Here is a 20,981-nt window from a genome sequence, read left to right as displayed (position 1 = left end):
TTATGTATTAGGAACTTTGTGCTAGTTAAATAGCGCATTCAATCAAAAAAAAAAAACACCCCCTTTTAAGATATATCGATACAGGTATGTATGTGCTTGTGAAAGAAATAGTGGAAAAAGGGGAAACCTCAGCGTGCCTGTATTAAGAGTTTATTACATTGATAGGAACTGTACCTTGTGATGCTATATATTTACAGGACTGTAATTTCCTCACGGTAATGCCCTTGAAATAATGAAATGATTTAGTACTTTACAGAAAAAAGGGATATGTTTTGTTAAACTGGAGTCTTTCCTGTAGACATAGACCTGCTACAGAGTGGCAGGAACACCTGTTCAATTTGTCATTAATGCAATTATCAATCAACCGATCACATGGCAGTTGCTTCAATGCATTTAGGGGTGTGGTCCTGGTCAAGACTATCTCCTGAACTCCAAACTGAATGTCAGAATGGGAAAGAAAGGTGATTTAAACCATTTTGAGCGTGGCCTGGTTGTTGGTGCCTGACGGGCCGGTCTGAGTATTTCACAATCTGCTCAGTTACTGGGATTTTCACGAAAAAACATTTTTAGGGTTTACAAAGAATTGTGTGAAAAGGAAAAAACATCCATGCGGCAGTCCTGTGGGTGAAAATGCATTGTTGATGCTAGAGGTCAGAGGAGAATGGGCCAACTGATTCAAGCTGATAGAAGAGCAACTTTGACTGAAATAACCACTCAGTACAACCGAGGTATGCAGCAAAGCATTTGTGAAGCCACAACACGCAAAACCTTGAGGCGGATGGGCTGCAACAGCAGAAGACCCCACCGGGTACCACTCATCTCCACTACAAATAGGAACAAGAGGCCACAATTTGTGAGAGCTCACCAAAATTGGACAGTTGAAGACTGTAAAAATGTTGCCTGGTCTGATGAGTCTGGATTTCTGTTGAGACATTCAGATGGTGGAGTCAGAATTTGGCCTAAACAGCATAAGAGAAGAAGAAGAGAACATGGATCCATCATGCCTTGTTACCACTGTGCTGGTGGTGGTGTGATGGTGTGGGGGATGTTTTCTTGGCACACTTTAGGCCCCTTAGTACCAATTAGGCATCGTTTAAATTGGAGCACCCGGTGGAGATGTCCCTCGTGCCCGTTGGCAGTGGGGAGGCGACCCCTCTGTACGGGGCGAGCCGGTCTCTATGTAGCACTTAGGCCGTAGCTGCACTCGGTACACAACCTCACCCACCCTCTCCAACACCGTGCAGGGACGGCAGGACCTTGGGAATCTGCCACCTTTCCTCCCCTGTTGGTGGCTCCATCCATGCCTGCTAAAGCACTCCCTGACTCAGACGCAGAGTGGGACCACAAACCTGGCTTTGGAGGACACTGCCACCCAGGGGCGTAGCAAGCTTTGCAAAAGTGTGGGGGATGGAGGTGGTTTGTTTATTAACAATAAAACGATGAATACAATGACAGAAGCATACAAATATTATAACATACAACAATCCCAGGGGGATTTTTTTTGTTAAACTTCAGATATAGAAACATATTAGGAACACATTTTAAATACTAGCTATATATAAATGCAACCAACAACAACCAATATGACCAAACACCTCATTTAAAAGAATGCCCTCCTTACAGGAGACAATCTATTTTCTGTTTACCCCGTCAAGCTTGTCTTTGTGTACATGGCATCATTTCTAATTTTTTTCTCAGACACGTATTTAGCAAGCTGCTGAACAATATCCAAATTAACAATTAGCATTAGTCTAAAAAAACGAAAATATAAAACACTAGAGATGTCAACAAAACATCATCCAAACACATATCAACCTCACTTAAAAACTTCCAAAGCATAAACACTCATTCAAAGTACCTGTAAAATAACCATAACCACGTTCCTGCCGGCGTCCTCAGCACGAGCAGACAGATACCTCTGCACGACGAGAGGCGGGACTTAAGGCAGAAGAGCCAATCATCCTCAGCCGGTCACACTGACAGCCGGTGTCTTGTTTGAGAGGGAGGGGGAGAGGACGCACAGGGCGGAGGAGCGACTGTAGTAAAGCGTTTGTTGAACTCTCTTACCGGGAAAAGTGCGGGTGTTGAAACACCCGCGACCCCCCCGCTGCCACCTCTTCCCAGGGGGGGCCGCCGCTGTGCCTCCACTCACTGCACTGCCAGTTGTAGGTTCACATTCTGTCTCTGGTGTTGCCTCCACTCAGACAGGTCCACCTGCCTGCCGCTCCTGGCCCACAAACCTCCTCCAGACGCCGAACTGCCGCACCGTCTCCCTCCTCCTGCAGTTCCTGCTTGCGGGTCTCTCTCTCTGCGATCGCAGTGGTGGCACCCTCACACCCTTCGTCCTCACTTCTGCACATGGCTGTCGTGAGAGTGCGTCGGTATTAACGTGCCGTGTCCCAGCCCGGTGCAGGTTGTTGAACACCGTCTGGCATTGCTCCGTCCATCTGCAGCAGTGGAAACAGGGGCGCAGCAGTGCCAGCAAACCCTCGTACAAACCTCCTGTAGTACGAGGCCAGGCCAAGAAAACTAACTGTTTCTGGCCAGTGGGCGTGGGCCGCCTGCACCTTTTCTCCCAATGCCTTCGCCACCTAACCGGTGCCTCAAAAAGGACAAAAGAGGAAGAAAAATAAAACTTTAGTGTCTCAACCAGGAATCAAAACCAGGTCTACAGATTCCTAAGCATGGAGCCAACCTCTACGATATAAATTGTACTCAATTGGAGAACCTTATAATCTTATATATTTAACACAAATAAAGCAACTTTCATCATACCATCTCCAAATCGTTGAAATGCTAAAATTGAGGAAGTTTCAGGAACGTGTTTGAGCAAGATAACAAACTCTATATTTAAGCATTGCAACACAAAAGGAAGACCTGAAACCATATGAACTGTTAGATGTCACCTGATCTGAACATTAAGGAACCCTGTTGTACAAGATATCAATGATTTATTACATAAACAAGATTTTAAATGTTGTAAAACATCCACCTTTGCAAATGATCACATGATCACAGAATATTTTGTTTGACTGCTGAAAGATGACCAAAATACTGACGAGTCGCCGCCTTTGTAAATTATTTTACTTTTTTGTTTCTTTAATGCAATATCCTATACAATCCTACATTGTCTCATCCCTTGTTCATCCCTCTTTTCCGAATAAATGAATTTTATTGCAGTGTTTTATTTCACAAGTGAGAACTCTGCAGAGTCTGACTAAACGACTTCACCTGTTCTTGAAAGTTCTCAGAATTTACTGAGTGTGAGATACACTTCTCCTTATTCATCTGTTAGAGCCACAAAGCTAAATAAAGGTTTCTCACCTCATTCAGAGTCGCAACACTAACTTGTGAAAACATGACAAACAAGTAACTGTCACAATGAGAAGCAGATACTTTTCATTTTGGTCGTCCTGTACTGAATAAAATGTCCTCCTGAGGATGATTGTTAATGCATTATTAACTGGTATGACTGGATGAAAGAACGAAAGTTTTGGGGTTATTCTGCACAAATGCAGCTGAACAACTTTTTTCGTTCTGGGAGATTTATTTGTCCGACCACAGGTCAACTAACAGCGCTGCGTTTGCAAAGGCAGGAGCAGTTCTGGCAGCACGCAGGCCGGAAGAAAAAACAATTTCTGTTAGATATAAAAGGGACGATTTCTATTGGCCCTAAACTGGCGTTGAGGAGGAGCAGGTTCTGTCGCCACAACACAAGATCCAATCACATCCAATGTGTGGTCTCCTAACATTAATATAAACATAACGAACAACGCGTGAGTGTTGTATAATGCTTGGTGTGTCTCTAACTCTCATCCTTATCAGATCTGTGTCTGCCTGGATGGCACTTTCAGCTTTGACCTCTGACCTGCAGTCCTCAACCAGGACAAGACAGTGCCTCCCTAAATGAGCACTATGAAAGAGCTTTTGATTATCAGAGATGAAAGAGTCAATGTATCTGGAGGAGACTTTTACAGCAATAATGTTACTCATACAGGAGTTTATTACTGTGTGGCCACCAATCAACTTGGTAATCAAAATCCATTTCTTCAGTTAAGTGTGTGAATTAAGTTTTTTATTACTGCAGCAGCGATACTTTGATCCACCCCCCAGTTCCTCCTCCTTCCTCTCACAGAGCGTCTTGGTTCAAAGACGTGTGACTTCTGCATTGAACTCGTCAGACAGCAGACTGCACTGAAGAAGAAACACTCTCAATGTAAGTTAATGTCACCTTCAATACGTCATTTTAGTAGCACAGCAAAAGAAGAAAACTGTCTAACTTTATTGAAATATCATCAAGTTACGACATTTTGTTTCAATTATTCACCAACAATGTTACTGATGGCCTGTTGTATAAATGCAGAGATAATTTGCAAGATTTAAATAAATATTTGAGATGAAGGGGAAGTAGAAACTATGAAAGAGGAAATAATTTGACTATCGGGATTAATTGTTTATTTTAAGTTTAAATTAAGGCTGTCAAATACTTAACAATTTGAATCCAATTAATCAGAATTTTCAGTGGATTAATCAGGATTAATCACTATTTGCAATTACACCTGAATCCTAAGCATTTTTTCTTTCTGAAATGCATACAAAAGATCAATAACAGGACACCGATACATAATTATCATTATTATTATTATCAATTATTATTGAAAAGACGTCTATATTTAGACCACATATCAACGTGATTTAATACGGTAAAATGTCGTCCTCTACTTTGTGCTATAGCATTATTTTATAGGTGTAAAAAGAAATGACGTCTACATTTGTGCGTTTACCACAGATATTAAAAATCACGTTGAAAACGGGTCTAAACAGAGACGTCTTTTCAACGTCTACGAATAGACGTTGAAACAACATTCACTTTTAAACCATTTTGCAACGTCTTTTCAACGTTAGGCCATGGACGTCTTTTAAATGTCTTTTCAACGGCAAAATTGCTCGCTGGAAAAGTACAAGTTTCAATCATGTCAACAGCCCTTAACAAGGACAACAGAATTTGATTAATTTCTATTGTTGTTGTTATCAATATATAACTAAACACTTTTCCTATACAAAATAAATAAATTATATTTTGTGAAAATAAACTATGAAATTATAAGTGGAGCAACAACATGAACCAGTTAGTTTCCACTTCATTTTCAGATTCTGTAACAAGATCTGGCTCCGAGTCACTTGAATCCGGATCGTATACCTGAAATCAGCTCCGTCTCCCTCATCGTCACTCAATGATTCAGAATGCGCAGAACACCCCTCAGTTGCAGATGCCTCTAGTCAACAAGTTAATTCAATTCAATTCATTTTATTTTGCTCAACCCAAAATGAAAAATAAGCCTGAGGGAGCTTTACAGTCTAAACATGCAGCATCCTGTCCCAAAACCATCACATCGGCACAGATAAAACTCCCTTCAACACTTAAGGGTGAACAGTGGAGGAGTGGGTGTGTACAGAAAGAACAACTTAAAGATGTACAGTACGTTCAAATATTCAGAGTAGTACGCCAGGTGTAAGGCGGGACAAACTCCATCAGATGTAACCTCCATCCACAGGAACCTGTGAGGAGGGAAGAACAAAGACTTTAGGGAAAAGGCAAAGTGTGTAATTTGGGTTTATGACAGTAATAAAAAAGTGACTAATAATGATAACAGCAGCAGGTGTTTTAGAACCCTTATTTATGGATTGTTTACTTGTTACTGACATTATAAACAATTTATGGCATTTCTGGAGTAACATTTCCAGGTATATTATACAGTACCATACTTTACAATGTTGTTTTAAGCATGCAGTAACTTAGGTTTGTTGGCTAGCTTGTTTACAGGCAACAACTTGTTGAATTCACTGCAATCTGTGTTTAGGCCGGGTTGCTTTAAAAACGTGTATTTTCTACATGACATGGGAACAGCAATAATATGATATGGGTACAGCAACAACCTAACGCATAAGCAACACCAAACACACGGAAAACACTCTATGATGTTTACTTTTGGTCCAGTTCATGTTGAACACTAAGCATGCTCCGAGCTAGCATGCTCCAAGCTAGCATGCTAACTAGCAACCTATCTGCGCTAACGCTAACTAGCGTACCAAAATAAACAGTCTTTCCCGTATAGAGTGGGCAGCAGTAAAATAACTGGCTCCAGGTTTTCTTCATTCAAACACTCACGTACTTACAGAGTATTGGGGCCGGTGGCCGTGGTTGTATCAGCCCGTTCACGTCGCTCTGCTCCCGGACACACTTCACCTCGCGCTGCACCCGATGGAAGAACTTGCGCATGCGCGTTACAGATGTGATCAGAGTTAGGTGTTTCCAACTAATGTTTGAAACGGCCCGCATTATTTTGTCCTTAAAGCATATTGTTACGCCCCACCTCCTCTTTCAACCTTACTTTACAACATGACACATAATCAATAAATGTACCCGTTTCTAGCACGTTGATGTTTCACGCACTTTTTTGCCGGTTGAAAAGACGTTGAAATGAGGTCTTAGATACGGTGGCCGAGAAGGTTCAGACAAATACAAAAGCAACAACACAACCGCAAATGCCACAACGCAACACGAACGCCACAACACAAAATACAAAAGGCACATCACAACTGCAAATGCCACAACACAACACGAACGCCGCAACACGAAAATACAAAAGCCACATCACAACCGCAAATGCCACAACGCAACACGAACGCCGCAACGCAACGCGAAAGCGAAAACGGAAGTAGCTGCCCACGGGAGCGAGCGTATTTTGGAGGAACGCCCACGGGAGCGAGCGTATTTTGGAGGAACGGAGCTGGAGGATGGCAGATCGTTCAAGAAGTAAGTGAAACATGATTCCTTACTTTAACTGTAGCCGCAAGGAATCATGTTTCACTTACTTCTTAAACAATCTGGCATCTTCCAGCTCCGTTGTTACGTGCCTACTGGTTTTTGAACCTACTGGTTTGGCTACGCGTTTAGATGTTATTAAGAGAGTAATCCTACTTGGGCAATGTGCTAGAAAACCTGACAGAACTATGTATTTCACGCTACGCCACCAAAAACCAGTTGTCTTGGCTCACCCTGAACCAAAAGATGTTCTTGCCACTGACGATTTGCAATTTCATGATAAGTAGTGAAATCAGTAGGGGCATCTGACAGCTCGGTTGGCCGACGGCGTAGCGCCGCCGTCTTATAAAGTTTTGCTATTTTGCTCGACTGCGAGTTCGAATCCAGGTTGTGGCGATCTTTTAATAAACGTATGTTCTTTTATTTATTTCTTTATACGTAGCAGTGATGTAGTGCTCACTTATACAATCATAACCGCTGCATTGGATATGGGATACATTTTGAACATTTTCAGAAATATGTTTGCGACTGTGTGACGGATCAGGTGACCGAGGCAGACAACATCTGCCACTGTCGGGGCAAAACAAACACGCACGCGTAGCCAAACCAGTAGGTTCAAAAACCCAGTCGGCACGTAACACCGGAGCTGGAGGATGCCAGATCGTTTAAGAAGTAAGTGAAACATGATTCCTTGCGGCTACAGTTAAAGTAAGGAATCATGTTTCACTTACTTCTTAAACGATCTGGCATCCTCCAGCTCCGTTCCTCCAAAATACGCTCGCTCCCGTGGGCGTTCCTCCAAAATACGCTCGCTCCCGTGGGCAGCTACTTCCGTTTTCGCTTTCGCGTTGCGTTGCGGCGTTCGTGTTGCGTTGTGGCATTTGCGGTTGTGATGTGGCTTTTGTATTTTCGTGTTGCGGCGTTCGTGTTGTGTTGTGGCGTTTGCGGTTGTGTTGTTGCTTTTGTATTTGTCTGAACCTTCTCGGCCACCGTACTTAGACGTTCAGACCTCATTTCAACCCGATTTCAATCATATTTCAACGTTGAAATAACATAACAAAAGACTTCAGTTCCCACGTGTCACTGATGAAATGTGCAGTTACTCCGAGGTAATTGTTGTTACTCACTGATGTCCAATGGTCTCCTGTCAGGGCGATATGATTTACTTAAGCCAAGACCGCTTTCCTTTTTTTCTTTTTCGTTTCTTAGAGCTCGTGGGTTTTCGTCATAACTGTGGCTGTTGACGGTGGCTTATAGCAGTGGTTCTCAACTGGTCTGGCTCCGGGACCCACCATCAACCCTTAATGACAAGCCGCGACCCAAATCGACCGGTCAACGGGGGGGGGGGGGGGGGGAGGGGGGGTGCTTTCGCGTTCTAATTGCCGCGCTGACTGAAGACATGGACGGACGAGCCGGAAAAAAACCGACAACCCGCTGCATTAGAATAAGTCCCTTCAAAATAAAATCACAGGGTGACATTTTTATTTTTTTTATTTTAATTTTCCCATGGAAAGGCCCGCGGCACACTCCAAACGGGTCCGGAAAGTTGAGAAACACTGGCTTATAGGATGGGTCTTGAGACGCCACTTGCAAAACATCAAGGAAACCTGAGACTTAAAACAAAGAGCTGCACTTGATCTAATTGTCCCTCTGTTATGGATGTGGCTTCTTTGGTAAGAGGGAGACATTCATAGTTTGATTCTCATCCAACACTCAGAGTCGTACTCATTCCCAGACTTGTGAGCTGTGGTCTCTTCACACACAGGAGCTTGTGGTTGTACACAGCATGTTGAACGCTTCCTAGAACACTGATGTTGTGTTTGTGAATCAGGTGGTGAGTGTCATGGCAGACCAGTCTGTTAGGATGGTGACAGCCATCGTGTTGCAGAGTGTCTTCTTCCTCTCAGGTGAGCTTTATGTTCACTCACTTGTATTTCACTTCAATCATTTACTGCTTGGAAAATATAATTTCAACCTAAATTCATGTGAATGTTACAATGTGTGTTTTCCTCCTGAGCTCTTTCATCACGGAGACAAAACTGACGTAGTTATTTGGAGACAGAGACGGGTTTGGTCCCACTGGGCTCGGCCTTGTGGGGGATAGTTGTAAAACCAAAAAGATGAATCAACACAAACTGTTCAGGGAAAAAAAGAACACACAACGCTAAACATTACTGCTGAAGTAGATTTCTCTTTGTGTTCATGTTATTGTTGTGTTTTTACACATTTTAATCACCACTGTTAATCATTGGTTTGTTTCACAGGTGATTCTGCGTCTTGTTATGACATTACAGCTCTATTCATGACTGCACCAAAAGAGATGAAAGCACTGACTGGATCTTGTTTGCAAATTCCATGTAACTTCAGAGTTAAATCAGGATCAGAATTCAACAAAGCAACAACAATCTTTGGAGTGTGGCTTAAAAATGGACCTTACTTTGGCAGATTTGACAGTGAGGTGATTTTCAACAGTAGTGGGACAGTTTCCACATATCAGATGAGTTTTACAGGAGACCTGAGTCAGAAAAACTGCACCACTTTGTTTTCTAGTTTAAACACAACATACACAGGCAGATACTACTTAAGGGTTGAGAACCGACCATTTCTAGCAACAGACGAATGTGATCAGCTTCTAATAACAGTTAAAGGTAAGAAAGTTTAGTTTTTCATGAAACATTCTGAGATGTTTTTTACTTTGCTTTTACTTTTTTATATTTTATTCAAACGTTTAATGTGAATGTACATTTTTAGAGACACGAACCAGAGATTAAAATGTTTACACTTCCTGGATATGAGTTTACCACTATTACTAATCCCATGAGAAAGATGGACGTACATGCGACTTCAGCACTTAATGCTTAGAAAAGGGGAAATAACAAAAGTTCTCTTTTTTTGTACTTTTTTCCATCAGCGTTTTGACAACATGAATTAGTGAAAGTTTATATCATATTTTCCCCTGTAGAGGGTCGCAAATTTAATCTGACGGGTCATGAGGTGATTGGTGGGAAAAGAAAAGAGACAACTGCTAATCATCAATCATCATGAGTTTGTTTAGACTTTTCTCTATTCTTTTCTTCATTATGAAGTAGGTAGGTATTTATTAAACATTCAGGAACATCAGAAAATTACTAGAAGCTTCCAAAAAACACATTCTTTAAGAAGGAAAAAAAACAATCAATAATCCAACATCTGATAGTGGAGTAAATGTTGCTCTCAAACGTAGAAGGGTACTTGTGTAGATTCAAGTCTTGTTGCTCTTTTTTCAGTGTACAATCTGTATTTGACTTGAAACCACAGATTCTCCTCCAAAGCCCAGCATTGAGATCCCAGGTGATCTGAAGGAGAAGGAGTCTGTCTCTATAAGCTGCTCAGCTTCCACTCCCTGTCCACACTCTCCTCCTCAACTCACCTGGAACCTCCAACCAGACTCTCACAACATGATGGAGGAAAACACAGATGGAACCTTCACAACTAAAATCCAGAAGAGCATCCCTCTGTCACATGAACATGATGGATTCATCATCACCTGTTCTGCCAGATATCCTGTGAATGAAGGAAAAGGTGTGAAGACATCAGAGGAGACAAAGACTCTCAGTGTTTCATGTGAGTGTTTGTTCTTTGATCCTGTCAGCATACCATGATTCATGTGTTCACACAATGTCAGCTGCATCAAGTTTAATGTCACATTTTCCTCAGATGCTCCCAAGAAAACCTCAGTGTGCATCAGTCCATCAGGTCTGGTGTCAGCAGGTAGCTGGGTGAAGCTGACCTGCTCCAGCAGAGCCAAGCCTCCTGTGAACTTCACCTGGTTCAAGACCTGCAGAGATGGACCAAATAATCAATCAATAGATCAATCAATCAATGTATCTGAAGGAGACTTTTACAGCGTTAATGTCACTGATGGAGGAGTTTATTACTGTGTGGCCACCAATCAGCTTGGTAATCAAACATCCTCAGAGATCCATCTGACTAGAGGAGGTAAACACAGAACTGTATTACATTTGTTTCTCTATGGGGATGAAGCATTTTGTTCAGCCGCGCACCTTTACAGGTTCATTTGGGATTTATTAAAAGGAAATGGCTCCATGACGACACAATGCTTTATACATCTGGATGTAATTCCTCCTTTGAACGTGTGCACATATTTAGAGGGGATCCTTCACACTGCTTTAACAAAGAGACCCCTGATCTTTTCTCATCATCATGATCCAAGTCTTCAAGGCTGTGAAGGTACCAGCAGTGATGGAGGCAGATGGTGTTTATTGTGGATGCAGCAATGAGCTGCACATTCAGCTATTGACAGGACCTCTGTTGGTATTTGAAGGTCACTGCAGGAATTATGATTTGAGTGATAACATCTTAAAGGTGGCCATGCCGTTGTGTTGCAGGTGATCTACTGGTTGGTGTTCATTTCATAGTCCAGGTCCTGGGAATCATTCTGCTGGTCACTACTTTGGTCATCTTTGAGTGGTGAGAAAACCTTTCATACGATTGTGTGCAGATACACACGAGTTTGTCATTGAGTGTTGTAATGCATTAATGCATAATTCATTATCAACATTCATAATAATAATAATAGTGTAAATTATTTAATAAAAATGCAGAATGTCATTCCTAGCCACTCACTGACATTTGAAAAGGCTTATTGTGTATTATTGTTCCCATCATTGCAATACATCATCATCTCTTAATAATGAGATTATAGGTTGCATTGTTTGCTTTAAGTGAAGACAAATAATTTATTCTACTTGACCTAAATGACCATCAAAGGAAGACCACCTCGGTTGCTGATCACTCGTTTTAACGTGAAATAAACCTTGAAAAAGTCCAGTTCGTCTTTGATGGTTGTTTTCTTCTCCAAAACATTGGTTCCATTGGTTATCAGACACCATCAAACAACTCTTGCATCTTCTTGCACGGCCTTAAAGGTTCAAAACGGTTTGCTCCTTACAATAAAAAACACCTGTTCCTGTAATGCTGCTGATTATATCGATGTTGCAGCCTAATTGACAGCGTCCTCCCGCCCCCTAGTGGTGGGAGGTTAACAAAACAACAAAATGTCTCTTTACTAATAAACAAGAAACCATGTTCCCTTAAAGTGAAATAAGAACCACTCAGTATTTGCTTTGTGTCTGTGCTGTTTTTGATTAGCTTTGTAAAGAGAAAACATGAAGTAAATATCCAAAACTCTGAAAATCTTTGTTATTCCTCTGCACCGGAGTCTCAGTCCTGATCGTCACACTAACAAAATCATTCCTTCCTTTTCCTTCCAGCTGGTTGAAATCAAGACGCTCCACCAAACCACAGGAGGTAAGATATCAGAAGAGGAGAGATATTTCATGATCATGCCCTTGTTTGGTTTACAACATTCACACAGGAATAATCCTTCAATGGTGGTGTTTAAAGAGCAGAGTCTCCTCCAAATGAATGCTGATGATGCTCTGTGTCTGCTGGGTGCTGTCTTTGCTAAGCTGTGTGCCATAAAAGCTTCTTCAAGTGCTTCCATTTATTCATCCATGAAAACAAAATATCCAAAATGACAACCTACAAAAACGAAGAGTTTAAGAACTATTAAAACGCGACATAGTTAGAACCTGCATCCATTTATTAAGGACCAGTGCATGAAGCTGTAAACACAACACTGACATTTTATCACTGTATAAAGATGATACGGTAAATATTATTGTATTGTATTAGTGTGTGTGTGTGAGGTTTAACCTGTTCTCCGGGGCCTACTTTAGGTTCTACATTGCTCACAATCTCATTTTGTGACACAAACACATCTGTAACACAAAGACAAGTTGCATCTGTTTTCATCTCTATAGAAACTAAAACTCTTTCCACTGCAGGACGAGGTAGAAATCGACTACGTTAACATGGTGGTGGAGTAACATCCGTCATGAGCCAGAAGAGGAAGAGGAAGCTATGAAGCTGTACCATCTTTTCTGTATCCATTAGTCTTAGTGCGCTTCTTACAACAATGTGTGTAGCTTTTCTCCTGATACTTAAAGGTTTTCCATTCTGTGGTGAACAATGTTTATCAGCTTTCTTCGTGCCTTTTTTAAAATCATGAGTAAAAGCATCCTCTTATATTTTATCTTGTGTTGAATGGATGTAAAGCGTTAAAATGAATAAAAATGATGTGTTTCAGTGTGTGAAGCACACAAGAAGTGTGATTCATTCTGTCTTTGAGCAACTACACATACACAATTTATATGTATCTATGTGTAACTTATATAATGCGTAGAATAAGTTCACCTGTGTCAGTTATCATTAGAGTTGAGTCGGATACTCGGCTGAAACGAATATCCGGGATAAAGCACTTTTGCCGAGTACGAGTATTATACGAGTAATACGAGTCAATATCTGTGCTGGGATTGAATAAAAGTCCTCATTGGGTAGCTGTCTGTGTCTGCGCTCTGTGATTGGCTGGTAGTCACAGCGCCCCTCCCCTACACACACACTGTTTATTGTGTTGCTGTGTCCCGCTCGGCTCACTCATACACAGAACTCCTCTCTCCCTCCCTCAGTCAGCAGGTTCGCGGGTAAATAAGCAGTCCAGTAATCGTTAACTATCTTTTTGTAAAATAATCACAGCGACATTCTAATAAATGTTTATCATAAGATCATCAAGTACAGTTATCTAGAGAAAATTGTTATGTATTCATTCTGCCACTTCTGTAATGTTTCATTTAAGTTGTATGATTTTCAAAAGATGTTTACAAGCAAGTGAAAAGATGGACCAATAAATGCAACCGAGACGGTCATATATTTATTATGTTGAAATTAATATTAAAATTCAGTAGATTGTTCTTTTAAGAAGAAATCGTACAATAAAATGTGGTTGATGCTAAATATGTAAAAAACAAAACAAAAAAAACAACGGAATATCTCAATAAAGGATATTTAAAGAAGCGTTTATAATAATACAAAGAAAAAACTTCCACAAGGATAAATAAAGATAAAATCTTATAGCACATGTTGATATATGAACAGCACAGTGTTTTATTTGTACTGATCAAATCATCAATGTGTCAAAAGTATGAAGACGATTTTAAAACTATCTGAGCTGAAGAGTTTGGAGGTTTGAAGATCCCCTTTACTGTAATTAATGGAGAAGTGAAGGTGGATTCTTTCTCCACATGAATTAACAGATGAAGCTTGTTATTATTTTAAAAAGAAAATTAAGAATGAAACCCAAATGTAACCAGAGGAAAAGGCTCATGTTGTCTTCACTTGAGCGTAGAGATCCTCTGGGACGTCAGCCCACCGTGTGACGTTGTCTGCTGTCTGGGACACTTTGACCTGCGCATACAGCGTGTCCTGCTGCTGTCCACTGTCCTGCTCAGGGACAGAGGACGGTCCAGGTCCGAGCCTCGAGAAGTTAATCTCTCCATAGTGGACGCCTCCTTCTTCTGTTGTCACTGTCTCTCCAACAGTCTGATTCTGCATGAAAGAATAAATGAAGCAAACAGGAAGTGATTGTGAAAGCTGTATGCTTCCAAATAATTACAAAACCACACAAGTTGTTTAGTGTGTTCTCACCTGACTCTGATGTGCAGTTGGATGTGGTGACTTCAAACGCCTGCAAGACAAAACGTTGGGTCAAAGACACAGAGGACCAAAAAAAGACCACATTTCATTGGAGACACATTCTTTAATTCTTTAATTCTGCTACTGACCAAACAAAGACAACCAGGCCGATGAGCACGATGATCCCAATGATTCCTCCAAGAACTGAACCCAATAGTAGATAAAGAACTCCACCTCAAGACAAGATGAAAAATACAACAAAAGTGACTAAATGAAGAAACAGTGGGAATGTAACAATATTGATTGCTGAAGTTTCTTTATTAGTTACCTGTAATACTCAGATGGATCTCTGAGGATGTTTGATTACCAAGCTGATTGGTGGCCACACAGTAATAAACTCCTCCATCAGTGACATTAAATCTGTAAAAGGCTCCTTCAGATACTTTGATTGGTCCATCTCTGCAGGTCTTGAACCAGGTGAAGCGGCTCACAGGAGGCTTGGCTCTGCTGGAGCAGGTCAGGTTCACCCAGCTACCTGCTGACACCAGACCTGATGGACTGATGGACGCTGAGGTGTTCTTGGGAGCATCTGAGGAAAATGTGACATTAAACTTGATGCAGCTGACATTGTGTCAACACATGAATCATGGTATGCTGACAGGATCAAAGAACAAACACTCACATGAAACACTGAGAGTCTTTGTCTCCTCTGACGTCTTCACACCTTTTCCTTCATTCACAGGATATCTGGCAGAACAGGTGATGATGAATCCATCATGTTCATGTGACAGAGTGATGTTCTTCTGGATTTTAGTTGTGAAGGTTCCATCTGTGTTTTCCTCCGTCATGTTGTGAGAGTCTGGTTGGAGGTTCCAGGTGAGTTGAGGAGGAGAGTGTGGACAGGGAGTGGAAGCTGAGCAGCTTATAGAGACAGACTCCTTCTCCTTCAGATCACCTGGGATCTCAATGCTGGGCTTTGGAGGAGAATCTGTGGTTTCAAGTCAAATACAGATTGTACACTGAAAAAAGAGCAACACCACTTGAGTCTAGAGTCTGTGATTAAATTATTCTTTTACATTTTAGAGCAAAATATTGTACTTTTAGGATACTATCAAATGCAGCATCCTTCACTACATGTAATTAACTGTTTAGATGAATGAGGTTGTGTTTAATGCAGCGATTTTGGTCCCAAACACGTGATGAAAAGTCAAATACTAATTCGCTCAATATGAAAAGTAAAAGATTTTTGTAAATAACAAAACTGTTCTGCAGTTATTCAACCGTTCACGTTATCGAATGATGACGACTTCATCAGCTGGAAATATAATATGAGATGTTTTGTTGTTATGATGCTTCTCACATTTCATTTTTACAGTCCGGATTTAATTCATTCACATCACCCTCTGCATCACTTTGAAAGTGACTTGTACTCTTTAGGAAGCCAATTTGTCCAAATGCCATCAATATAAATGAGACCTTATATGTGTAGAAAACACATGAAACACGGTGGAGATTTTTGCAAATCTCTATGGAAACAAAATGCTGCGTCACTAATAGAGAAACAAATGTAATACAGTTCTGTGTTTACCTCCTATAGTCTGATGGATCTCTGATGATGTTTGATCACCAAGCTGATTGGTGGCCACACAGTAATAAACTCCTCCATCAGTGACATTAAATCTGTAAAAGTCTCCTTCAGATACATTGATTGGTCCATCTCTGCTGGTCTTGAACCAGGTGAAGCTCACAGGAGGCTTGGCTCTGCTGGAGCAGGTCAGGATCACCCAGCTACCTGCTGACACCAGACCTGATGGACTGATGCACACTGAGGTTTTCTTGGGAGCATCTGAGGAAAATGTGACATTAAACTTGATGCAGCTGACATTGTGTGAACACATGAATCATGGTATGGTGACAGGATCAAAGAACAAACACTCACATGAAACACTGAGAGTCTTTGTCTCCTCTGACGTCTTCACACCTTTTCCTTCATTCACAGGATATCTGGCAGAACAGGTGATGATGAATCCATCATGTTCATGTGACAGAGTGATGCTCTTCTGGATTTTACTTGTGAAGGTTCCATCTGTGTTTTCCTCCATCATGTTGTGAGAGTCTGGTTGGAGGTTCCAGGTGAGTTGAGGAGGAGAGTGTGGACAGGGAGTGGAAGCTGAGCAGCTTATAGAGACAGACTCCTTCTCCTTCAGATCACCTGGGATCTCAATGCTGGGCTTTGGAGGAGAATCTGTGGTTTCAAGTCAAATACACATTGTACACTGAAAAAAGAGCAACAAGACTTGAGTCTACAGTCTGTGATAAAAGTGTTCTTTTACATTTGAGAGCAAAATGTTTTACTTTTAGTTCACTATCAGATGTTGGATTATAAATACATTTCTTTGTTCATTAAATAATGTGTTTGTTTGGGGCTTCTAGTTATTTTTTAACTGTTTCTCGATAATAGCAGATTCAACTAATTTTCCCCTCTGAACTTGTCACATGGCTTCATAATTACATAATAATATAAATAATAATTTCATAATGAAGCAAAGATTAGAGAAACGTCCAAAATATGAACTGTTTAGCAGAACATTTCTTGTCCCACAAATGACCTCAAGACCCCTCAGATTTAACTTGTGATCCTCTATTGGGGAAAATGAAATGTAAACTTTCAAAGTCGCATGTGCACGTACATGCAACTTTAGTGAAAGTTTACATTTTCTCATGGGATTAGTAATAGTGATAAACTCATATCTAGGAAGTGTAAACATTTTAATCTCTGGTTGGTGTCTGTAAAAATGTATATATTCATAATTAAAAGTTTGAATAAAATATAAACAAGTAGAAGCAAAGTAAAAAACATCTCATAATTTTTCATGAAAAACAAAACTTTCTTACCTTTAACTGTTATTTGAAGAGAATCACATTCAGCTGTTGCTCGAAATGGTCGGTTCTCAACCCTTAAGTAGTATTTGCCTGTGTATGTTGTCTTTAAACTAGAAAACAAAGTGGTGCAGTTTTTCTGACTCAGGTCTCCTGTAAAATTCATCGGATATGTGGAAACTGTCCCACTACTGTTGAAAATCACCTGACTGGGAGATTTGCCTAAGAAAGGACCATTTTTAATCCACAATCCAAAGGTTGTTGTTGCGCTGTTGAATTCTGATCCTGATTTAACGCTGAAGTTACATGGAATTTGCAAACAAGATCCAGTCAGTGCTTCCATCTCTTTTGGTGCAGTCATGAATAGAGCTCTAGAGTCATAACAAGACGCAGAATCACCTGTGAAACAAACCAATGATTAACAGTGGTGATTAAAATGTGTAAAAACACAACAATAACATGAACACAAAGAGAAATCTACTTCAGCAGTAATGTTTAGCGTTGATTGAGTAACAGTTTGTGTTGATTCATCTTTTTGGTTTTACAACTATTCCCCACAAGGCCGAGCCCAGTGGGACCAAACCCGTCTCTGTCTCCAAATAACTACGTCAGTTTTGTCTCCGTGATGAAAGAGCTCAGGAGGAAAACACACATTGTAACATTCACATGAATTTAGGTTGAAATTATATTTTCCAAGCAGTAAATGATTGAAGTGAAATACAAGTGAGTGAACATAAAGCTCACCTGAGAGGAAGAAGACACTCTGCAACACGATGGCTGTCACCATCCTAACAGACTGGTCTGCCATGACACTCACCACCTGATTCACAAACACAACATCAGTGTTCTAGGAAGCGTTCAACATGCTGTGTACAACCACAAGCTCCTGTGTGTGAAGAGACCACAGCTCACAAGTCTGGGAATGAGTACGACTCTGAGTGTTGGATGAGAATCAAACTATGAATGTCTCCCTCTTACCAAAGAAGCCACATCCATAACAGAGGGACAATTAGATCAAGTGCAGCTCTTTGTTTTAGCAGCGTTCTCCCCTTAACTGCTCATATCTGTGAGTCTATGTAATCTTTATGTATCACACACATCACAATGATAATAATGTAACAGTGACTTGAGTTTAGTCACTGTGAATAATTCACTGTTGCTCTGCATTACAGGACTGATGAACATCAAACTTTTATTGTATTAATAGAATTTAATGACTTACCCTGATAGCTAAAACATTTCCTCATTCAGTTTCTACTTCCTCCTCCTCTCAAATATCTATTCTAATGTTGCAAATTCTCTCTGCATTGATACAACAGGCAATTGATAAAACTGTTGGTCAATAGTTTGTAAAAAACTTCTAAAAATGAAATTTCTATAAAAAGACAGTTTTACTTTTTGCTGTGCTACTAAAATGACGTATTGAAGGTGACATTAACTTACATTGAGAGTGTTTCTTCTTCAGTGCAGTCTGCTGTCTGACGAGTTCAATGCAGAAGTCACACGTCTTTGAACCAAGATGCTCTGTGAGAGGAAGGAGGAGGAACTGGGAGGTGATCAAAGTATCACTGCTGCTGTTCCTGTGATTTGGAAAAAAATTATATCGACTTGTACTTTACTAAAACCACTACAAAACTAAGTACCACAATGTCCATTAATTCACCAACCAATGATTGAATAAAAGTCAGACAGGGATTTTGTCATTTCTAAGCTGATAGTGTTACAGTATGTGGTGTGGGAACCAAATGCAGAGACTACTGTCACCGTTTGGGGTCTCGTCTTGTTTTATTTTGTAGTTCAATGTCTCTTGTGTTCCTGGGTAACTTCACTTCCTGCCTTCCCCTGTAATTGTCTGCCGTGCCTGATCGTTTCCACCTGTGTCCAATCACCTGCACCTCCCTTGTGTATTTAAGCCTGTGAGTCTTGTGTGGCGTCATTACATGTTGACCGTTCATGGAACGTACGTTGGTGTTTCAAGTCCAGGTCCCTGTTTGTCGGTTTTGTTTTTGCCTCATTCCTGTCTTTTTTTGGTTGGAGTGATGACGTTTTTTGACTATCAAAGTCCTTTTATTTTTACAATACTCTGCATCTGAGTCCTCCCTCCTTGCCCTCGCACCCCGTGTACTGACAACTACAAGGTACAGAGGAAACTTTACACAGCTATGGAGACAGATTGGGGGATGATGGATTTTTAATAGTAGTGAATAAAACTTTTTTTGTCCAGGAAGTGTAAACATGTCATTCACTGGTTGGTGTTTTTAGAGTCACAGTCAAAGTTAGCTAATACTTGTTTCTTTACTGTTGATAATCACATTATTTGGACGAAGGGAGAGTCATTTTGAATCCACACTCCAACACTTGTTGCTCTGACACACAAATAGACAACATTTCATTATTACATTTTTAATGCAGATTATATAACTAACAAGATGCAAATCAACTGAAGCATTAAAACTCTTTGTTTTATCAAATAAGCTCACAGCAAAAAGGAGAAACAGAGAGGCCTTCAGATTGTAGAGAAGTGCTACAATTGAGGAACTTTCAGGAACGTGTTTGAGCATGATAAAAAACTCTATTTATTTATTGCAACACAAAAAGAAGACCTGAAACCATATGAACTGTTAGATGTCACCTGATCTGAACTTCTCAGAAATGCAAGGAGTCACATACTTACTGCTCATATCCGGATTTTATTTTATTATTACCAAAACGTGAGTTAAGCACTCTGTACCGACGTGGGTCTGCAATGCATTCTGGTCTATCGTCCCCTGATGGTTTCAGACACTGTTGACTATGCTGTTTGACTGGTTTCCTTCTTCCTGGGACTTGAGCAAAGTTTAGTTGTAAATAATGTTCCTCCTCAAGTAGCTCACAGTCACTGGTTTAGTGAGAAGGAAAAGAGATGACATTAAGGGGTCCTGTTGTATAAGATATCAATGATTTATTACATAAACAAGATTTTAAATGTTGTAAAACATCCACCTTTGCAAATGATCACAGAATATTTTGACTGCTGAAAGATGACCAAAATACTGACGAGTCGCCGCCTTTGTAAATTATTTTACTTTTTTGTTTCTTTAATGCAATATCCTATACAATCCTACATTGTCTCATCCCTTGTTCATCCCTCTTTTCCGAATAAATGAATTTTATTGCAGTGTTTTATTTCACAAGTGAGAACTATGCAGAGTCTGACTAAACGACTTCACCTGTTCTTGAAAGTTCTCAGAATTTACTGAGTGTGAGATACTCCCCACTTCTCCTTATTCATCTGTTAGAGCCACAAAGCTAAATAAAGGTTTCTCACCTCATTCAGTCGCAAAACTAACTTGTGAAAACATGACAAACAAGTAACTGTCACAACGAGAAGCAGATACTTTTCATTTTGGTCGTCCTGTACTGAATAAAATGTCCTCCTGAGGATGATTGTTAATGCATTATTAATTGGTATGACTGGATGAAAGAACGAAAGTTTTGGGGTTATTCTGCACAAATGCAGCTGAACAACTTTTTTCGTTCTGGGAGATTTATTTGTCAGACCACAGGTCAACTAACAGCGCTGCGTTTGCAAAGGCAGGAGCAGTTCTGGCAGCACGCAGGCCGGAAGAAAAAACAATTTCTGTTAGATATAAAACGGACGATTTCTATTGGCCCTAAACTGGCGTTGAGGAGGAGCAGGTTCTGTCGCCACAACACAAGATCCAATCACATCCAATGTGTGGTCTCCTAACATTAATATAAA

General features: G+C 40.5%; 2 protein-coding genes and 1 long non-coding RNA gene across 4 annotated transcripts; 1 reads left to right on the top strand and 2 right to left on the bottom strand.

The window, feature by feature from the left end:
- Positions 1-2,562: 2,562 nt before the first annotated feature.
- On the top strand, positions 2,563-13,338 carry LOC119198551 (B-cell receptor CD22-like). The gene is made up of 8 exons (XM_037455875.2): positions 2,563-4,216; positions 8,658-8,733; positions 9,091-9,474; positions 10,124-10,429; positions 10,523-10,804; positions 11,215-11,296; positions 12,100-12,136; positions 12,676-13,338. Exons 2-8 carry the CDS (start codon positions 8,670-8,672, stop codon positions 12,715-12,717), a joined length of 1,197 nt encoding a protein of 398 aa, XP_037311772.2. The 5' UTR covers positions 2,563-4,216; positions 8,658-8,669; the 3' UTR covers positions 12,718-13,338.
- On the bottom strand, positions 4,264-6,428 carry LOC134107488 (uncharacterized). Its single transcript, XR_009942760.1, has 2 exons — positions 6,178-6,428; positions 4,264-5,559 (listed from the first exon to the last, which is right to left on the bottom strand). It is a non-coding gene; the product is annotated as an uncharacterized LOC134107488 (long non-coding RNA).
- Positions 13,339-13,569: 231 nt separating the features above from the next.
- On the bottom strand, positions 13,570-18,786 carry LOC119198549 (B-cell receptor CD22-like). Of its 2 annotated transcripts, XM_062559262.1 has the most exons (10): positions 18,683-18,786; positions 17,984-18,059; positions 17,255-17,638; positions 16,299-16,604; positions 15,948-16,205; positions 15,042-15,347; positions 14,688-14,948; positions 14,509-14,593; positions 14,372-14,411; positions 13,574-14,272 (listed from the first exon to the last, which is right to left on the bottom strand). In XM_062559262.1, the coding sequence occupies exons 2-10, from the start codon at positions 18,045-18,047 to the stop codon at positions 14,048-14,050; spliced, it is 1,929 nt and encodes a 642-aa protein (XP_062415246.1). In that variant the 5' UTR covers positions 18,048-18,059; positions 18,683-18,786; the 3' UTR covers positions 13,574-14,047. The 2 variants fall into 2 exon arrangements, with proteins under 2 accessions (XP_062415247.1, XP_062415246.1); XM_062559263.1 differs by lacking the exon at positions 17,255-17,638 and having other exon boundaries at positions 13,570-14,272.
- Positions 18,787-20,981: the final 2,195 nt, after the last annotated feature.

Source organism: Pungitius pungitius, chromosome 19, assembly GCF_949316345.1.
Source record: "Pungitius pungitius chromosome 19, fPunPun2.1, whole genome shotgun sequence".
Taxonomy (NCBI): Eukaryota; Metazoa; Chordata; class Actinopteri; order Perciformes; family Gasterosteidae; genus Pungitius; species Pungitius pungitius.
This window is presented reverse-complemented; position numbering and strand designations above follow the sequence as displayed.

Coding starts and splice junctions, on each gene's coding strand:
- LOC119198551 (XM_037455875.2), top strand. CDS start 8,670: ATGGCAGACCAGTCTGTTAGGATGGTGACAGCCATCGTGTTGCAGAGT. Junction 9,475..10,123: donor GCTTCTAATAACAGTTAAAG/GTAAGAAAGTTT, acceptor TTGAAACCACAG/ATTCTCCTCCAAAGCCCAGC. Junction 11,297..12,099: donor ACTTTGGTCATCTTTGAGTG/GTGAGAAAACCT, acceptor TTTTCCTTCCAG/CTGGTTGAAATCAAGACGCT.
- LOC119198549 (XM_062559262.1), bottom strand. CDS start 18,047: ATGGCAGACCAGTCTGTTAGGATGGTGACAGCCATCGTGTTGCAGAGT. Junction 17,639..17,983: donor GAGTGTCTTCTTCCTCTCAG/GTGAGCTTTATG, acceptor TTTGTTTCACAG/GTGATTCTGCGTCTTGTTAT. Junction 16,605..17,254: donor TCTTCAAATAACAGTTAAAG/GTAAGAAAGTTT, acceptor TTGAAACCACAG/ATTCTCCTCCAAAGCCCAGC.